The 21,242-nt window shown below is 47.2% G+C and overlaps 2 protein-coding genes and 1 long non-coding RNA gene across 4 annotated transcripts in view; 2 read left to right on the top strand and 1 right to left on the bottom strand.

The window, feature by feature from the left end:
* The window catches only part of slc16a10 (solute carrier family 16 member 10), a 29,901-nt gene extending 17,963 nt beyond the window's left edge, over positions 1–11,938 (top strand). The window contains 6 exon segments of one of the 2 annotated variants that reach the window (NM_001080028.1): positions 338–482; positions 818–1,247; positions 6,849–6,992; positions 8,565–8,793; positions 9,326–9,558; positions 11,131–11,933. In NM_001080028.1, coding sequence (NP_001073497.1) covers positions 338–482; positions 818–1,247; positions 6,849–6,992; positions 8,565–8,793; positions 9,326–9,552 — 1,175 coding nt within the window. In that variant the 3' untranslated portion in view covers positions 9,553–9,558; positions 11,131–11,933. 2 annotated transcript variants of the gene reach the window in all.
* LOC141379502 (uncharacterized) lies at positions 11,715–15,114 on the bottom strand. The gene is made up of 2 exons (XR_012396279.1): positions 12,968–15,114; positions 11,715–12,505 (listed from the first exon to the last, which is right to left on the bottom strand). It is a non-coding gene; the product is annotated as an uncharacterized lncRNA (long non-coding RNA).
* A 2,587-nt stretch (positions 15,115–17,701) lies between these two features.
* ypel5 (yippee-like 5) lies at positions 17,702–20,589 on the top strand. Its single transcript, NM_001326453.1, is given in 3 exon segments — positions 17,702–17,805; positions 18,418–18,565; positions 19,720–20,589. Coding segments are annotated over 2 exon segments (366 nt in total). The 5' UTR covers positions 17,702–17,805; positions 18,418–18,424; the 3' UTR covers positions 19,945–20,589.
* The last annotated feature ends 653 nt before the right edge of the window (positions 20,590–21,242 follow it).

The raw sequence follows: 21,242 nt of genomic DNA, 5'->3' as shown, positions 1-21,242 counted from the left end.
GAAAATAATGAGTGAATAAACACTGTCTGTTTCTCTTGTGTGTGTGTGTGTGTGTGTGTGTGTGCGTGTGTGTGTGTGTGTGTGTGTGTGTGTGTCTGTGTGTGTGTGTGTGTGTGTGTGTGTGTGTGTGTGTGTGTGTGTGTGTGTGTGTGTGTGCGTGTGTGTGTGTGTGTCTGTGTGTTGCCTCTTGTTGAATCTCCTCAGTTGTGGGTGTCTCTGGATGAAGGCGTCTGCTTAATGACTGAATGTACATGTAAAGTCCAGAATTAACTGCTGTACACATGAAAGTAACGGATGTCTCGTGTGTGTGTGTGTGTGTGTGTGTGTGTGTGTGCAGCATGGGTGGGCTCTCTGTCGATGGGCATGATCTTCTTCTGCTCTCCAATCGTCAGCGTGTTCACGGATCTGCTGGGCTGTCGGATCACGGCTGTGGGGGGAGCTGCAGTGGGCTGTGTGGGGCTGCTGGCCAGTTCATTCGTCACGTGAGTACAGCTTACTGCACCTGCAGACCAACGCTGACGCTGACACACCAGCCCTCATACACACATCATCTCATCTCATGGTGTATATTAGCGTCTCTTCTGTTCTGTTTGTGTCTCATCTCGTCTGCTTTCATTTGTCTCATCTTTCCTCTTCTTGTCTTCTCTAGACTTGTCTTGTGTTTCCCCGTCTTGTCTTCTTTACCTCGTGTCGTCTCTGTCTCGTATTTCTCATCTCATTTTGTCTGGTCTGCTTAAATCTCGTGTTTTCTCTCGTCTCTCATCGCCTCTTCCTCAGCTGAGGGTGAACTCTTGAAGCAGCATTGTTGTGTGTGCAGGTCTCTGGGCCCGATGTACTTCACCTACGGGATAGTGTTCGCGTGTGGCTGCAGTTTTGCATATCAGCCGAGTCTGGTGATCCTGGGCCACTACTTCAAGCGCAGGCTGGGTCTGGTGAACGGCATCGTGACGGCGGGCAGCAGCGTGTTCACCATCACGCTCCCGTACATGCTGTCGGGCCTGCTGAAGAGCGTGGGGCTGTACCACACGCTGCGGGTGCTGGCCATCTTCATGTTCATCCTCATGCTGGCCGGACTCACCTACAAACCCCTGCTGCCCAAACCCGTCAGCAGCAGCAAACCCGGCAGCCGCTGCCCTCCGCTCAGCAGGATCTTCAACGTCAACATCTGGAAGTCTCTGGGCTACCGCATATGGGCCTTCGGCATCCCGGCGGCCCTCTACGGGTACTTTGTGCCTTACGTTCATCTGGTGAGTGCTCAGACCGCCTGACATCTTAAATAAGACAGACAGGCAATATGAAGATTTGCTTCTGCTAGAGCTGATCAGACAGGTAGTTTAGCCACTATTACCAGTTTAACAAACTATTAACATCATCTAAAATTAGTCTGATGAATATCTGTATAGGGGCGGCGCAGTGGCGCTGTAGGTAGTGCTGTTGCCTCACAGCAAGAAGGTCGCTGGTTCGAGCCTTGGCTCAGTTGGCATTTCTGTGTGGTTTGCATGTTCTCCCTGCGTTCGCGTGGGTTTCCTCCGGCTCCGGTTTCCCCCACAGTCCAAACACATGCGGTATAGGTGAATTGGGTAGGCTAAATTGTCCGTAGTGTATGAGTGTGTGTGTGAATGTGTGTGTGGATGTTTCCCAGAGATGGGTTGCGGCTGAAAGGGCATCCGCTGCGTAAAAACTTGCTGGATAAGTTGGTGGTTCATTCCGCTGTGGCGACCCCTGATTAATAAAGGGACTAAGCTGACAAGAAAATGAATGAATGAATGTCTGTATACTGGAATGGAGCTTAGATGTTTTTACTTCTATTATTGGCCAAAAGCATGATCCAGGCATGTCAGAAAGGTTTCTCAACCACACTGAAACATCAGGACACACTCACACCTTCTTCCTCAATATACAATAATAAATAATAATAATAATAATAATAATAATAATAACATAATAATGATAATAATAATATAATAATAATAATATAATAATAATAATAATAATAATAATAATAATATAAAAATAATAATAATAAAATAATAATAATATTAATATAATAAGAATATAATAATAATAATTATAATAATAATAATATAATCCATAATAAAAGCTCAATGAAATGACCCGAAGATTTCCCTCTGGCCATTGGCAGATAATTCAGCTTATTTTAGGTAAAACTCTCTTCATTATTTCTGAACACATCACTACATGTTCTGCTTGTCTAGAAATGCTTCTGGATTTAAGAGTTTGTAGATATTTTGACTAGAAACAGGACAGACAGTCTAACGGTGTGTTCACACTGAAGGCGGTGAGAGTGTCAAAGTTGGCTGTGGCCGCCCTGGCGACAACACGGTCTGCCTCCCGCTCCCCCAGCCAGAGCGTCAAGATTCACTAAACTGATCTGGGATATAGAGGAGCCGCAAATCAGTCACATTCCCACATAAAACCTGCTTCTAGTGTGAAAACACTGTTGATCAAACTCCAATCGATTGAAGATCGAGCTGTTGTGTGCTGTGTGACTCTGAACATTAGATTAGATTAGATTCAACTTTATTGTCATTACACATGTACAAGTACAATGCAACGAAATGCAGTTTAGGTCTAACCAGCAGTGCAATAGCAGCAAGTGCAGGATACAGGAATAAGTTATAAAGTGCAGTTATAGAAAACTATGGTGATATTTACAGATGGAGGTTCATGTCTGAGATATTCTGAGGCGGCAATACTGTTTTGTACTGTCGTTAGCATGAGATTCCTGCTTTAAAGAAGAAAATAGCCTTAATGCACATCAGTCACTTTATAAATGTTTGTTCCTGTAAGAAAACATCGTAAAGAATTGGCAATAATCAAACCCTTGGGAACAGCTGTGGTCGGATCTACAGTTCACAGTGGCTGTGTTCTCTGGACTCCTCTTAGGCGGTGGACCTCTACATGAAGTTTATTTATGAAGTAATGTCGAGAGGATCACGTGCTCATGATTGATCACAGCCGGTCCTGCATAACCAATTCATGATTGACCAATCACACGATTCCTAAGCTACTATAAATACCCTGAGCTGCATATTACAGCCATCAACATTTTGAAGAATCCCCCTTCCTCCTCTACTCCTCCTCCTCCTTTCCTAGATGGGCGGCACGGTGGCCCAGTGGTTAGCAGTGTTGCCTTACAGCAAGAAGGTCTCTGGTTCTAGTCCTTACCAAGCCAGCCGACGTTTCTGTGTGTAGTTTACACGTTCTCCCTGTGCTCATGTTGGTTTCCCCCGGGTTCCCTGGTTTCCTCCCACCGTCCAAAAACATGCAGCTTAAGTTAATTGACTAATCCACATCAGCACATAGACATGCTGCTAGTCAGTAGTCATCTCTTAAGAGCGATCACTATCTGTTCATCAGCTTCTACAGCAGGGGAGTTCTCCACATCTACCACAGCTCAAACTCCCCTCTCGCCTTGCAAATGGGAGGGAGCCCCGTGCTCGAGGATCTTCTGAGCTCAGGGCTCTCCCGGATCAGCATGCCAAACACGCTTATAATCACTCATCAGCTGAGGGAGAACTCTTGAAATTTTGATTGGTTGCCACTGAACCGTGTCACTGTTCATTAGCATAATGTTGGCTTGATATTAACTCGATGCCCACGCCGGTGAAGACGCACCGCTCAACGCTTATCAACGCCGGTGTGTTTTGTCTGCTGCAGGCAGAGGTGCTGATGTTGACGGTGTCCCGCTGTGCGCTCTAGAGACTCGAGTCCTCCATCTGACCCGGCGCTGCTCTGCACAAACACCAGCTCAGTCTCTGCAGGATCTGTGGAGCGCGGGTCAGAGGGAAGAGGAGCTGTTTGTGCTGTCAGCTGATGTCCCGCCGGACGGCTCCGCTTTCAGACCATCTCTGAGCGAGTGTGTGTCGGCGGTGGACAAACACACATGTCAGCGTGTGGCCGAGGTGAAACACTTCAGTCAAAACACCAACACTCTGAGTGCGGGCTGTTCTGCAGATCTGGCCTGGACAGGTTTGAGGAGCGCCGTGTTCCTGCTGCTCCTCTGTTATTGTTGACACAGTCCGCCGTTAGCATGCTTTATTAGAGCTGATCACACGCTACAAAGCGGACCGCACTCCGGAGAGGAGATACGCCAACAGCTACACCTCAGCACAGCATGTTCTGGACATCAAGTGTACCACATTTACCTCAAGGGGTAGTTCATCCTGGAGGAGTCCTGTTCACTCACTCATGCGGGATGTAGAACAGTACAGCGCTGCTGGGGGACCCGTCCCTTTGAGTGTGTGTGGAGACAGTCATGATGGTGTTCCTCGACAAGTGTACTGAGGTGTGTGTGTGTGAGGAGACTGCAGGAAGTGTGTGTTGTCGTGATGAGCAGGCGTTTCTCCACACGCTGAGCTCAGCAGATATGAGAAATGCAGACGAGCACTTTCAGCAGTCAGAGTCCAAACTCCAGTGTTTAATGAGCAGATCAGCCTGATAAACAGCGCTTCACACCTGCAGCTGAGGCCGCTTAACTGTCCAGCACATCCACTCTGCTCACCACGTCTGAAAGACTGACTCCAGAGTGTGTGTGTGTGTGTGTGTGTGTGTGTGTGTGTGTGTCAGACATCACCGCTCTGTTTATTCATTCATTTTCTTTTCGGCTTAGTCCCTTTATTAATCTGGGGTCACCACAGCAGAATGAACCGCCAACTATTCCAGCATATGGATCTGTTGATCCATTTATTCTGAGATCAGGATAGAGCACACACCCTGAAATCATCCATCATTGATGTAAACAGTGTGTGTGTGTGTGTGTGTGTGTGTGTGTGTGTGTGTGTGTGTGTTTGCTGGCATCCGCTGCTGATCATTGATTTCCACACAGACCGGCACTTTCACAATATCAACAAAACCTCATGTGTCTTATCCAAAACCTCACTCTGCTGAGAGAGACGCAGTGTTCAGTGTGTTCAATACAGCGAGACTAAAGCTGTCCGAGACCCTCATCAGACCCTCCGTGTGCACATCCAGCTCTCCACATCCCTCTAATGAGCTCCAGCCTGCCTGCCTGGGGTTCATCTGGATTTGTTAAGCAGTAAAACACTGTGTGTGTGTGTGTGTGTGTGTGTGTGTGTGTGTGTGTGTGTGTGTGTGTGTGTGTGTGTGTGTGTGTGTGGGGGGGGGGGGGGGGCCGCTCCTCTCTCAGCTTTCAGATTGGTGTGTTTTGAAGGCGGATTCAAACGCCCAGAACCCTCTAGAGCTGCTGTGTGTGTGTGTGTGTGTGTGTGTGTGTGTGTGTGTATGTGCGTGTGTATGTGCGTGTATGTCTTTGTATTTGTGTCGATGTATGTGTGTGCGTGTCTGTGTTTGTGTGTGTGTGTGTGCACTCATGACAAATAGCTGTCACACGTATCTGTGTGTGCACGCATTCATGACAATCACACACACACACACACACACACACACACACACACATGCTGGGCTGCAGGAAACAGGTTCAGGTGTCTGTTTAGAGTAACGGGCCCCTTTTTCCTGCCTGTTCATGCCAAGTGAGTTCCTGTATATTCTTAACACGCACACACACACACACACACACACACACACACACCGGTGATGACCCTGTAGATGTTTGTTGATGTGTCCGGCAGAGATGGTGCTGTGTGAAACTCTTCTTCTGGGCAGGTCGGAGCTCTCTCTCTGCTCCTCCGGGCTTTGCGCTGGTTAAGGAAAATTTTAATTGAACCTAAAAACAAAAGCAATTGGCTTCAGATTGGCAAGCAAAATTCAGGACATTGCAATCTGCAGATCCTGGGAACTTCTGCTGTCTTCCTCAACACGTGCATCTCCAGTGCTGCTCCTGATGGATGAGCCAGAGAGTGTCCCACAGAAGCCGTCCTCTCCCTCTCCAGGCAGGCGGGCAGGAGTCCTGTTTTCCAGGATCTCCATCAGCAGCCGTTGCCCTCTGACCTCCCGCAGGAGCCGTCTCAGTGTGATCGCTCTCTGACAGTGTTGTTGACGCACAGGTTCAGCCTGATCAGCTCAAAACATCTCCGTGTCTCACTCATACCTGTTTTCCCAGGAGTCTCCTGTATCCCACACTCGCCTCCCGCCATCCTCTGGCTCTGTGGTTTCTCCTGGTATGGTCTATTCTAGTTACGAGGCGTCGCTCTTCGCTCTTGTTTGTCAAGTGGGCAGAGATGGGGAGTGACGGTGTACACATACTTCATCACTGTACTGGAGTAGATTACTCTGGCGTACTTTCCTCTCCATGAGTTTGGTGGTGTGATCTATAATATTGCTGATCACTTGCACAGTTTGATCAGTCCATAAATACAGTTGAAGTCAGAATTATCAGCCCCTGGATTATTCAGTTACCGGTGTGAAACTAAAGCAGGTGCAGTAATGACTTCAGTGCACATCTCAGGCTGTACTGTACTGATATTTGAGCGCAGGAGTGTAGTGAGCACTTTTCAGCATCATGTCTGTACTTCTGCTGGAGGTAAGGATGTGTGTACTTCTGCCGTCTCTGCGGGTTGCCAGATCTTGTATAAAGCTCATCACCTCACACAATTGATGAAATATTCAAATCTGGAAGCCTTCTTTACCTCAATCTGGCAACATACGCTACGACCAAACATACTCACTGCATAGTGTGTGGAGTAGACGGCTCTGTGTGTTCAGTGCTGTGATGAGCAGAGATGAGTGTCAGATAACCGATACTCCAGTTACACTGTCCTCGAGTAAACCAGAGTTATCAGATGATTAAACTGACTATTAAATCATCGATACAGTGCATCATTGACCATTCCATCTGTGTGTGTGTGTGTGTGTGTGTGTGTGTGTGTGTGTGTGTGTGTGTGTGTGTGTGTGTGTGTGTGTCTTAGATGACACATGTGGAGGAGCGCTTCGGACCGGAAGCTAATAAAGAAGTTCTGCTGGCCTGTATCGGCATCACGTCTGGCGTGGGGCGTCTGATCTTCGGCAGAGTGGCTGACTACGTGCCTGGAGTTAATAAAGTCTTCCTGCAGGTGAGACACACACACACACACACACAGATGTAAAAGCTGCTGTCATCTTTATACCTGATGCACGGATGTCTCTCAGCAGTTTAACATTAGCTCAGGCTCTATTCTGAGATAACCACCGGCTGCATGTACATTATCCCTTACTTGTCTATATAAACTGCTGCACGTTGGGTTAGTGTGACATGTTCAACATTACCGCCAGCCAATCAGATTAAAGAGATAATTTTACTATTTCTGTTTGGACTCACTGTTATGTGCCTCTGCATCGCTGTCTCCAACTATACAAGTCTCCCAGAAGTGCTTATACATCTGCATTTCCATTGGAAATTTGACATAACTCCTCCCCCTTTTGAAAAAACAGCCAATAGCGTGTTGTTTTTCTCACAGCTCTGCCAGTGAGAGTGGTTGAGCTCAAGTGCGTCAAATCAAAAGCCAATGAGAAGAAGGGGGCGGGACATGCCTGACACTAGAGAGCATTTGATTGGTCAGAAGATTTGATGAGAAGCGACAGTGAAATTGTCCATTCAGGAGGAAGAGAGCACACTAGCTTATAGATATCCTAAACACCAACAATACTGATACTGACATTTGGATTTTGGGAATAATGCACAGTTAGGGATCAGCTCATATGTGTCATCAGGAATACTGTTTCAGGATCAACACAGATGTGAATCCAGCATCACATCCTACATGGCTAAATCCCCCACTGACGCGCTGCAGGACTGGCTGTGTCTGGATGTTGGTTTGCAAAGGAGTTAAGATTGAAAGCAGTGCAGCGCCCGCCTCTGTTGACGGTGTGTTTGTGTTGGGCGGTTCTGTGTTTGAGCACAGGGGTCTAGAAGGACAGCCAGATGAACCCGATCTGAACAGAAAACACAGTCAGATATGGACTCGGTGCTGCATTCAGACTGAGGCTGATCAGACTCTCATTCATTCAGAGGAGAGTCAGCTGTCCTCCATCATCAACACTGGTCAGGTGGTGCGTCTGGTTTTGTTGATCCATGAGAAGCACCGCTGCTGAATCATCCTGCAGATCACCCAGAACTCAACGCTCTGTCTTCATTTACTCCCTCATTTACTTCCAAACCTGTTTGAGTGTCTGTCTTCTGCTGCTTTGTTAATAACAAAAGATATACGACGTGTTTTTGGCTGTGAGACGTAGTTTGGACGAAGTTGTCGGCGATTCTTCCTATAGTAAAGTCATGCAATGTGAATGTCCATGTCGCCGAACCATCTTGCAGTGTAAACAAAGCAGCGACGAAACGCTGGCCCAGATAGTCATGCAGTGTGAAAACATCTGTGACACGACTAGTTAGAAAATCATGCAGTCTGAACTCGGCATTAGGCTGTAATAACTCTCCCCAAACCCTTTCTGAATGACACGCCCACTTTACTACAGCCAATCAGCTCGCAGTATAAAACACAAGCCACACCCACTGTTATCTCATTTAATATTCTGTTGTTTGTGTCACAATATGATATAATAACAGTCTCAGCTTGCGGTTCATGCTGCCTCCTCTGCTGTTTCCTGACGCTCGGCTGTGTGTGTGTGTGTGTGTGTGTGCGTGCGCGCAGGTGTCTTCATTCATGGTGATCGGCGTGATGTCCATGATGATTCCTCTGTGTCATGTGTTCGGCGGGCTGATCGCCGTGTGTCTGCTCATGGGGCTGTTCGACGGCTGCTTCATCTGCATCATGGCCCCCATCGCCTTCGAGCTGGTGGGCTCCCAGAACGTGTCTCAGGCCATCGGCTTCCTGCTGGGCATGATGTCCATCCCCATGACCGTCGGCCCGCCCATCGCAGGTAACACACCTGGACAAATACAGCACGCAGCACACAGCACGCATGACGAGCAGAATAATATAATGAGAAAGACCAGTTCACCACATCCAGCAGCAGAGCCGGCATCTCACACCACCAACAACCCATCCACACCCTGCAGAAGACCTGCAACAGCATCTATCTATCTATCTATCTATCTATCTATCTATCTATCTATCTATCTATCTATCTATCTATCTATCTATCTATCTATCTATCTATCTATCTATCTATCTATTTGTCTGTCTGTCTGTCTGTCTGTCTGTCTGTCTGTCTGTCTGTCTGTCTGTCTGTCTGTCTGTCTGTCTGTCTATCTATCTATCCATCTGTCTATCTGTCTATCTATCTATCTATCTATCTATCTATCTATCTATCTATCTATCTATCTATCTATCTATCTATCTATCTATCTATCTATCTATCTATCTATCTATCTCTATCTACCTGTCTGTCTGTCTGTCTGTCTGTCTGTCCATAAACCCATTCGTCCATCTGTCTGTCTGTCTGTCTCCAGGGTTTCTGCGGGACCGTTTGGGCAGCTATGACGTGGCGTTTTACCTGGCCGGTATCCCCCCCCTCATTGGTGGAGCAGTGCTGTGTGCCATTCCCTGGGTGGAGGCGCGCAGGAAGAGAAGAGAGGCGGCAAACACAGCCGAAAACACAGAGAAGATGCTGGAGAGCAGGAGCCCCCCGCTGGAGGACACCGTCTGCAGGACTGAAGAGCCCGAGTCCGTCATCTGAGGACAGCACACACACACGGCTGTCTGTCTGTCTGTCTGAGTGAGAGTGTGTGAGAGAGTGTGTGTGTGTGTGTATACAGGTTTATGTGGTTTACAGGGACATGAAATTGTATAATGATATAGTTGACGTCCCAGCAGGCATGATGCCATTAACATGACCTCAGATTGGCGTTGCACCCCAACATTGTGGGGACGCTGCATCTTGTTTGGAAATGAAAATCGGGTTAACATCAGAACTCAAGGTCAGGCTGACGTCAATGTCCAACATCCAACCTAAAATCAACCAAATATCAACGTCTAATGATGGTGTTCCAGCTTGGCGTTGTGTGGACGTTACCACTATGACGTCTGTCAGATGTTGGGTTTTGAATGCCAGACCTGATGAATTACTGTCAGTATGTGACGTCAGTGTGATGTTGGGTTAAGATGTTGGGTTACTTTCTAACAACCTATAGTCAACCAAATATCAACGCTATCTGACGTCTTTATTGGACGTCAGTATAATGTTGTCCTCAGACGCCGGCTAGACATTGAGTTGTGGTCACCTGACATCACGACCTAAATATAACCTGATATTAGCGTGTTCTGTCGGGGTGCCGGCTGGGTTAGCTGTACTCTACACTCAGCTGCTTGTTTAAGCTACTTACTTCACTTCATTGTGTTATGTTCAGTCCACCTAAATTTGACAAACAAGATTGAGTTCATCTATTAGTGTTGGGAATAGTGGGATCTTTACAGTGTGTACACACACCTCGTCTCCTGGTAAATGAAGAACTCTTAAAGACCGGATGAGGTTTTTCACATTCAGATTTAGCCTCGGGTCTGCTGTGAGAGTTGGGTTTAGAGGTCGGGACATATAATACATTACATATGTATAAAATACATTACACTATGGAGAGTCCCTGTAAACCGCGTGTGTGTGTGTGTGCGTGTGTGTGTGTGTGTGTGTGTGCGTGTGTGTGTGCGTGTGTGTGTGTGTGTGATCAGAGGGTTTGGTGTGTTTTCTATCTGCAGGATGGCTCTGATCTCGGGCCTGTACACTAATGTGATTGGTGTTGTCCGCTATGCATATTTCAGAAGTGTCCTTCATTATTTTTATACTGAACTCTGGGGATGTCGAAGGGAACCGGAGCACCGCTAATGTGAGGAAACAATCATGATGAAGAAGGGAAGACGTGAAACACTTTCACAGCATTTCATTTTCACTAGTGTAGAAAGTATTAGTGTGTCCTTTATTTTTATATTCTGTGATGTAAACGTGTCATTTATAACGCTAAACTGTCTCATACACATGGGAATATTCAGCCATACGAGCTCATCTCTGAGCGCTCTATATGCAGAGGAGGGAGATCACCAAAGCTGAGGAGCACTGAGGTGCACGTGTGTGTGTGTGTGTGTGTGTGTGCGCTTACAACAGGACCTCTATGAGCTGGTGTGTTTTGAGAGCGTGCTGATGGTCAGGTTGATGATTCTTCATCATCATCATCATCTTCACATTCACCACAGCGAGGCCTTGTCTGAGGAGGGAAGCACAAACATCAGAGTAATTAAGTGTGATGAATATGTATTGATATAGTCCCACACACACACACACACACCCCAGTGTTGTCCATCAGGAGTGTTAACTGCGTCCGGTGATCTACTACCTCAGTCCACATTAAACTGACCTGAAGCCAGTGTCCCGGAGCTCATGCAGACTCTCCTCTGCCCGGAGTGTTGTCAGCGTCACGAGTGCCTCGAGGAGCGCGATGATCAGACAGATGATGAAGATGATCAGTGCCAAAGCATTTCATGAGGGAAAGACGTTTGATTTGTTATTAATCTCTCTCTGGGGATGACCCTCTCTTTTATACTCTATTTTGTATCTGCCAGTTTTGTATTTGTTTAATTTATACTTGTTGAACATCAGGCCAGCAAAGCTTTCCCACACGTGCCTGAGGCTTTGGCCAGCTCAGATTTACAGTGCAGGCATGGGCCGGTGTTGATGACGCTGCTCAGGGTGATCAGATATCTACATTTGCTCATCAGAAGTGATGGTGAGGCTTGATCAGTGTGTGCTGTGCATTTAGATGTGATTGTGAGGTTTGTGCTGAACACACACCGCTGGCTGCACTTAACAAAGCAGGCTGGAGCTTTATTTGATAGCATTTATTACCTCTACTCTTAATACTACAGTCAGCACATACAGTACATGTGTATTACGTCAACAGCAACAACCTGATATGCAGATCAGCGCTTCAGTCTCGGTGCAGACATGGTCATGGATGAGTTGATTCAGTGCCTCGCTCTCGTCACCTGAGCTGCTGCTGTTCGTGTTGTCTGTGCCACACTGCTGTCAGTGCAGTTCTACTCCGCAATCAATAAAGATGAATGTTTGTATTATTAAAGTGTCTGTGCTGTGTTTAAATACAGTGAGCGTATATAGCGGATTCCTCTAATCATCTGCAGAAGTCTGTCTCAGATTAAGATGATGGTAACAGGACTGATCGGCTGTTGGAAATGTCTGTAATATTTAAATGATATGCAAATCTTTAGATAAATTATTCATTTATTCATTTTCTTTTCACCTTAGTCCCTTTATTAATCAGGGGTCGCCACAGTGGAATGAACCGCTAACTATTCCAGCATATGTTTTACACAGTGGAAACCCTTTTAGCTGCAACCCATCATTGGAAAACACACACACTCATACACTACGGCCAGTGCAGTTGATCAGTTCCCCTATAGCACATGTGTTTGGACTGTGGGGGAAACCGGAGCACCCGGAGGAAACCCACGCCAACACGGGGAGAACATGCAAACTCCACACTGAAACACCAACTGACCCAGCCGAGACTCAAACCAGAGACCTTCTTGCTGTGAAGCAACAGTGCTAACCACTGCGCCACCGTGCCACCCATCTAGGAAAGGAGGAGGAGTAGGGGTGGAGGGGGGATTCTTCAAGATGAAGATGGCTTCAATTCAATTCAATTCAATTCAGCTTTATTTGTATAGCGCTTTTACAATGTAGATTGTGTCAAAGCAGCTTCACATAAATGGTCATAGTAATTGGAACAGTGTGGTTCAGGTTTTAGTGTTTAAGTTCAGTTCAGTTCAGTTTAGCTCTGTTCAGTGTGATTTAATCATTACTGAGAGTTCAAACACTGAAGAGCAAATTCATCGATGTGTAGCTCTACCAATCCTGAACCATGCGAGGCAGTGGCGACAGCGGAGAGGGAAAAAAAACTTCACCTGATGGGAGTGAAGAAAAAAAACCTTGAGAGAACCAGACTCAGTTGGGCACGACCATTTTAATTTCTCCGCTGGCCAAAAGTCTTGTGAAGAACTTCCTTCGCCGTGGTTTATGCTGGAAGATGGCCTCAATGAAGACTCGTCTGTCCCTGGAGCGTCGCTGGAATCAGACTCATGTTCTCCACTCCTGATATGGAATCGTCTGATTGGTGAATCGTGAATCGAATAATGTGGGGCCGGCTGTGATCAATCATAAGCACGTGATCCTCTCGACATTATAAACAAACTTCACTATGAGTGTATCAGGATAAACTACATATACAGCGGCCTTCATGCAGTTAATCTGACACAAGCCAGCGGTGATCAGATCAGACCTCCACAGCTCCCTGAGGAAGGTTAGTTATAGAGTAACCAGCAGTGTAATGTTCAGCAGCTTGTGAACGACACATAATCGTAGTTTCTTAAGGGCCTACTCACAGACTCAATGACAGACCGACACTGATAAGAAGACACCTGACGGCACATCAGCTCACAGAATAACTCCACTACTCCAAAATCAGCATCCTACACACCTTTATCTCTACAGTACCTGAGCGAACGTCCTAGGCCACTACTATTAACAAGTCAGTTGGTTTATTTAGTATACATGAAGTCATATTTGACTCTGAATGTTCTGTCCTGAAGATGACCTCTAATAAACTCTCATGGAGATGCGGATCAGGAGTCCATGTGTTTCCACCCACTGTATGAGCAGTAAACCTCTTGTAAAACCAGTAAATGATTAGACAAACTCTTAATAACTCATTCTGAAAGGGCATATGTATGCTGCTGAATGCTTCACATGCTGTGCCCATATGACCTCTTTAGGCATTAGTCTTTCCTTCGTATATAATGGAGATGAACCCCTGCAGGAGTCGCTGTATACAGAAGGGTTAGACAGTGAAACTGAAACACTGGCCAATTTAGTGTTGGAGGATTGATGCTGATAACCCTGATTTACCCAGAACACATCAGAGCACAGTGGCCCGACTCACTGCAGAATGACACGTGCAGCTCCACTCTCCTGTGTCCTGCTGCTCTGGAGCTCCACTGGGTCAATATACATGACCCAAACCTCTGCTCACTCCTGCCCACGCCAAACGCCGGCTTCAGTGGAGCATTGGTGGAGATCTGGAGCTGTGGATGATGTGGAGCATGTGCTGTTCTCTGATGAGTCCACCTTCACTGTCTTTCCCACATGCGGGAGAGTTACGGTGTGGAGAAGCCCCAAAGAAGCGGCCCACCCAGACTGCTGATGCCCAGAGTCAAGCATGGGGGGTCAGTGATGGTTTGGGCTAAACATCATGACGTTCCCTAGACCCAATACTGCTGCTAGATGGATGCTGAGTCACTGCCAAAGACTACCCAACCATTCGGGAGGAACATGTGACCCAATGGGTCAAACATGTCCTGAAGGCAGTGCCATGTGTCAGGATGATGATGCAGCAGTACACACAGCAGGACTGGAGACAGAGCGGTCTGATGAACATGACAGTGAAGCTGAACATCTCCCATGGCCTGCACAGTACCCAGATCTAAATATTATTGAGCACTTTGGGCAGCTGTGCAGCATCACATAGTGACCTGAGAACTATTCTGGAGAAGAATGGCTCAAAATCCCTCTGACCACTGTGCAGGACTTTATTGTGCTCTAAAACCAGGCCTTTGTCCAACCCGTCCCATCTTCCAGCAATCCAATCATTTACTAAAGACTGAAATCATGCACCGTCCTACATTTTGTTTCTGATTTCAGGAGTTTCCAGTGGATATACACCATGTGAGAGGAAAAAAGCACAATCTTAACTCAGACTTCATGGCAACTTTGACGAGTCTTGAGTCCTGCTGAGGAGCTTCAGATGGAGATTTTTGTTCTGTGTTTAATTTATGATTAAAGTTGTTGCATGTTCAACATTAGCAACCTCTTCCTTCCTTGACTGAGTGTGAGTTTGAGCTATTTCTGAATTAGCATTTCACGCATTTCCAGTGTAAACGCAACACAGAGGAACTAAAACCCCCCCGCCAGCCTCGGGAGTCTGATTATGGAGCAACACACAGATGACGCAGAGGTATAAACCCACCGCTATGTGCAAGACACTCGGTCACTCAATGCAGAAGTATAAGTCCGCCCTTCAGCTCAAGTGCTGATGAAGATGGTCCAGCTGACCTTCAGTGAGTCGCTGTTGAAGCAGGTCCCGGTCTCGCTCTGTTCTCATTAGTCACTATAACTGAAGGTGCCCTCAGTATCATGGATTACAGAATAAATACACATGAGCTTGACTGCTTGTGCACGAGCGGAAACATCTCCTGGACTCATTCAGTGACCAACTAGTGGACACAGCTTTATGAAAGACATCCGGCACATTCTGAACCGTTCCCTCCACTCAGAGTCAATGAACTCAGAGCTAAATGACCCTCTCTGCTCCTTCATCCACAACCAGTGTGTAGAGCGAGACCAGCGCACACAAACCCAGCAGCACTGGAGCGGACATCACGACTCAGTGGTGTGAACGCTTACAGAATACTGTAAACTGCATGTAAAGCTCTGCTCCTGACATGTAAACATTATATTGCGATTAAGCCTTTACTCTCATCACTAATCGCCTTCCAGCACAAGTAAAGGCAGCGGATGACTTGTCTGTCATTGAGTCTGTGAGTAGGCCCTTAAGAAACTAAATCAGCACACGATTATGTGTCGTTCACAAGCTGCTGAACATTAAACTGCTGGCTACTCTATAACTAACCTTCCTCAGGGAGATGTGGAGGTCTGATCTGATCACCGCTTGCTTACTGCTGTTGAGCCTTGTGTACTTCACTGAGTCGGTGTGATGCTGAAGGGATTGATCACGCAGGACTGATGGAAGACTGGCCGAGACGTTTCAGACTGCCCTGTGAATATATTAAAATACAGATATACAGGATTTGATTTTGATAAACACTAGGGCTGCTGTGTTCTTCATTGAGGGTCTCCAGAGCGGTGCGTTCATCATCCTGACAGTGCAGGAACTTGAGCAGCAGTCAGCCTTGCTGGACCATCATGAGAAGATCTGATGTTCACACTGAGGGTCTGGACACCTGCAGAACAGTCCTTCACCTGAGGAATGCTCGTTGGTGGTAAAGGGCTCACTCACGGGGAGCAGACCAGAGGCAGCAGGACTGACCCCAATCATCCCTCCTGGCTGATGATCTGAGGGTTGAAAGCAGTCAGGGAGTGCAGGGTAATGGTGAAGAGGCAGCAGTGGAGTTATCTCTGTCATCAAGGGCTAACACTGGCAGGAGTGGCCCTCACCCTAGAGGCATCGAGCCAGGTTCTGGAGAGACCTCCACACATGTGCTGGTAGATCTGCAGTCCATGCAGTCTGACACTGTCTTCAGAGAGCTTGGGGCGGCTGCAGACCTGGAGCAGGGCAAGTGTAATGCTCAGAGTTTTACAGCCCTGTTCTTCTAGAGGGGTCCAGCAGGAGGAGGCTGTACTGTGTTATTATGAGCCTCACACTGTGTGATTTTCCAACTCCTGCATTTACTTCACATTTTAATCAAGTGTACTATTTGTCTGTGTCTGTCACCCCCTGCTGGACGCATCAGGAACAACAGGGACACAAGACTAGGCCTGGGCTGTACATCAGTCTGGCTCCAGCTCTGCTGCAGGGACAATCAAGCTGAAGCTGAATCTGTCCAGCACAAACTGCTGAGAAGACAAGAGGCCAATACTGAGTTATTCCCTAAAAATAAAGATCCTCACAAAATGTTGAAGACTTCAGTTAGTTACCCCCGTGATAAAGTAAGGTAGACGTGAGTCGAGTCACCTTTATTTCTATAGCACTACAGCACAGGTGTCAAACTCAGTTCCTGGAGGGCTGCAGCTCTGCACACTTTAGTTCCAACCCTAATGAAACAGCCCTGACCAGCCTAATGGAGTTCTTCAGGCTTGTTTGAGACCTACAGGTGAGTGTGTTGGAGCAGGGCTGGAACTGAACTGTGCTGGGCTGCGGCCCTCCAGGATCTGAGGTTGACAGCCCTGCTCCACACTGTAAAACTCAAAGCCAAGAGTGAACAGGCAGATAAAGCCAGATAAAACTGAAATCTGGTGTGCGTGTGGGACATGTTCAGCAGAATAGCGGAGGGGTGCTGGTGTAGTTTCAGCTCAAACTGACCCGGTCCACTGAAGAGCAGCTCCACCAGCACAACCCAACAACCAAAACAGCACCGAGACAAAGCCAGAACTCCAGCGACTGACGCAAATCTGGGGGAAATCCGGCTCACTCAGGGACTAGGTCTAAACCAGTGGAGGTCTGCAGTTCATCAGCAGTGGTGACAGCTCCATCAGTGTGTGACGCCTGTCCTTCAGGATACAGGTGGAGGATTTCAGTCTTGTCCAATCACTGAGCTCTCTGCTGAAGACCAGAGCCAGAACCTCACCGCCCACAGAAACTGCTGATCTGCTGGGATCTTCACGCACAACCATCTCTAGGCTTTACAGAGAATGCTCCGACACAGAGGAGATCTCCAGTGAGCGGCAGTCCTGTGGGTGCAAATGCCTTGCTGATGGTCAGAGGAGAATGGCCAGACTGGTTCTGTTAGACCTCTATTAAACATCTATTAAAAACAGAAATGTTTGCTGGGGATTGTGCCATTATAACAGATCCACACCTCTGACATCTGGCAGGAAGCATGTGAACTGATGTGGTCATGTGACATTGTCATTTCAATAAAATCTATTTATTTTACAATTTAAAAGTAAAATTTCTTGCACAACAACAGCAACAACAACAACAACAGCAGCAGCAGCAGCAGCAGCATTATTAACGCAACAGACTCGGCCACAATGGGTTAATGAGGCTTGTTGCCATAGTGTCCGGGCACGTGTGATGTGCGCACGCGCGGAGCTCCATACCGGATGTTGACAACCGTTTTCGTGTGAGGCTGTCAGACAAACGGGGAGAGAAGCGAATCTGCTCGATTTCTCTGAAAACAGGCGACAGAAACGGTGAGATCACGGTCACACGGTCTTCACACATTCAGTTAGAGAAGGCTCATCACTCTGATGATAATCTGAACCGCAGAACTGCTCTCTCTACACTAGTCCACACACGGCGACTGCTCATGCGTCTGTGCGCGCTTGTTTGTTCAGCTGATGTGTGTGAGTGTGTGTGTGTGTGTGTGAGTGTGTGAGTGTGTGAGTGTGTGTCTGATGTGTGTGTAATGTTAATATTGAGCTGAAGTTGTTTTATATTCGCTCATTAGTTCTCAGTGTCAGCGTGTGCTGCGCTCGCTGTGTTGTTTACAGTACTGTGAATATTCCGTCTGACCCGCCTGAAGCCCAGATCAACATCAACACTGATAATTAACTGACTGCCAGCAGTGTTCTGCTCTATAGTCACTCACTGCTGATATGGGTTCACTATTAATATTTATTCACCTTCATCCCTCTTTTTCTCGACTTTACCTCAGTGTGTTTAGCTGGTGGGTGGGTGTGTGTGTGTGTGTGTGTGTGTGTATCTTTATCTGTTTTTTCATGCTGTCTTCATGCTATGGTGTGATTGTCATGGTGACATACTAAACGTGTGTGTGTGTGTGTGTGTGTGTGTGTGTGTTTCAGAGTTGCGATGGGTCGAATCTTCCTGGACCACATCGGTGGGACGCGTCTGTTCTCCTGTGCAAACTGTGACACGATTCTGACCAACCGCTCAGAGCTGATCTCCACACGCTTCACCGGCGCCACCGGCCGCGCGTTCCTCTTCAACAAGGTCAGCTTCAGCAGCACACACACACACACACACACACGTCACAGCTGTATATAATGCAGTATATGACGATGCAGTGAAATCATACTTTGAGAAAAACAGAGCACTGATGAAACAGACATTGATGAAATGGCCTGCACAGAGTCCAGATCTGAATATTGTAGAGGCGGCATGAGCTTCACCTGACAGCCCTAATGGGATAAACTCAGGCAAGAGGTGAAGGACGCCTGATGATGAACATATTTCAGAAAACTCACAGAAAGTCTCTAGAAAACAGGTGTAAATGTGCTTGGTGCAGAAACGGGTCCTGTTCAGCACGTTCACCTGATCAAGTCATTTTTCTGTGATGCAGTCTCTAACAGAAGATCAGCTGAAGATGAAAGTTAAATATGGATGAATGCGTACAGCACTGTGTGAACATGACCATGCTGAAGCCTGAGCTACAGATCGTCACAGATAGATCTCCAGTTAATGAAGCTGAATAACACTAGACGAGTCTCTGCTTCAGTGGCGTACTGTCACAAACACAGCAGCATGTGTAAAACACTCCAAAGAAATGCTTTGACTTTAAATTAAAGCCTAGTCTGATCATGAAAACAAGCAAATCCTCCTTTCATGAGTAAATGTCATGACTGATATACAGTAGCTGCAGCAGCTTCAGATGACTCTGCGTGATGCGTGAGGGATGATGCTCTGTTCTAGTGAAGCGATCGGCCGTTGTTCACTTAAAGGTGCAGCGTGTTCATTCTTCAGTATCCACAGTTTGTGGTCAGGTGTTTGAGAATCGAGCTCGGTGATCATATGTGTGTCAGTGAAGAGCAATGCTGAGGTCAGACATTCTGCTTCGTGTGTTCAGTGTGTTTGCTTTGCTCTCTATAACCCGCGTCTGCCAGCTTACCTGTGTATAACAGCACCCGGGTTGATGATGCAAGCTGAGACGCATATCACAGAGATGCAATGTCAGACACACTGCGCTCAATATAGTGAGTGATGTCACTGTGAGGGGCGGGGTTAGTGAGCATCAGTGTGTGTGGTTGTGTCTGAAAAAGCGCCCTCCGGTGGCCAGCAGCAGCCCATGACATGAGACCGACTTTTAATGAGCAAATAATATAAAGCTCTAGTATTGTGTGTGTGTGTGTGTGTGTGTGTGTGTTCAGGTGGTGAACCTGCAGTACAGTGAGGTGCAGGACCGCGTCATGCTGACGGGCAGACACATGGTGCGGGACGTCAGCTGTAAGAACTGCAACAGTAAGCTGGGCTGGATCTACGAGTTCGCCACCGAGGACAGCCAGCGCTACAAAGAGGGACGCGTCATACTGGAGCGGGCGCTGGTGCGGGAGAGCGAAGGCTTCGAGGAGCACGTGCCGTCAGACGCATCCTGAACACACACACACACACACACACACACACACACACCAGCACACTGTGAGCGGTTTCTCACACACAGACACACGCATGTAAATAAAGGCACACTCGCACTTCGACACACACACACACACACACACACACACACACACACACACACTGTTAGACACACTCTGCACACTCTCAAACACTTACACAGATAAACAGACAGACAGACACACACACACACACACACACACACACACAGACAGCAGGACAGAGCATCAGCACACTCTGGGTGACACAAACTGTGTGTGTGTGTGTGTGTGTGTGTGTGTGTTTCAGCTGGTTTCCTTCATCTTCTGCTTCTGTGCTAAACTAAAACCAAACTGCAGACAACAACACTGCTTCAAACACACACACACACACACACACACACACACACACACACACACACACACACACACACACACACACACACATACACACACACACATAATGACCAGACGCCAGAACACACACACTCAGTCCTGCTGTCTGCTCCGGCACGTTCCTCTGCAGTGTGATGAGGCGTGCAGTTCCTGTTGCTCCTCTGGTTCTGTAAGTCCAGCAGATCTGGAGCTCTCAGTAGATGTTCGCTGTGTTCATTTGACTCCAGCTCAATAAAAGCTTTATTCAGTGTTGATGCTGTCGACTGGAAGATCATTCACTTTAGTGTGTGTGTGTGTGTGTGTGTGTGTGTGTGGAGAATATGCAGTAGCTCAGGGGTTCAGGGTTGGAGCTGTGGCCCTCCAGGACTTGACTTTGACACCTCTGATCCAAACACTGTATTAGAAGAAAGAACCCCTATTTCATTGACTGACATTTACAAAACCCAATAACACCTGAGACATGAAGAAATCAAGCTCAGAGCTGTGACGGGAGAGCTCAGAGTTCATGTGGAGATGGTGAACTGCTGAGGATCTGGTGAAGCTGCTGGTGCTGAAAGGCTCTATGAAGCACTCTGGAGAGGGATATGCTGGAGGGGGATTGATTCAGTTTCAGTTTAGAGAAACGCAAGGCTCTTAAACAGTGTTCAGGTGTCTTAAATATTGCACCAACCTTTTTATCTGAATGAAACAGCTCATTTTTACAGCTTCTAGGTGATGTGTGCATCTCAGTTTGAAGAAATGACACGACTGTGACTTGTTCAGCGGTCCAGGGTCATTGTAGGAGACTAACACCTCCACCAGGCGGCAGCAGATATCCAAGAACAACTCATTGGGTTTTAGGCTCATCTGCATTCTGATATACAGCAGATATCCGCTCCTTCATTTGATTAACATTATATAATACG

This window comes from Danio rerio, chromosome 20 (genome assembly GCF_049306965.1).
Source record: "Danio rerio strain Tuebingen ecotype United States chromosome 20, GRCz12tu, whole genome shotgun sequence".
Lineage (NCBI taxonomy): Eukaryota > Metazoa > Chordata > Actinopteri > Cypriniformes > Danionidae > Danio > Danio rerio.
Note: the sequence above shows the minus strand (reverse complement) of the source record. Positions and strands in the feature narration are given on the sequence as shown.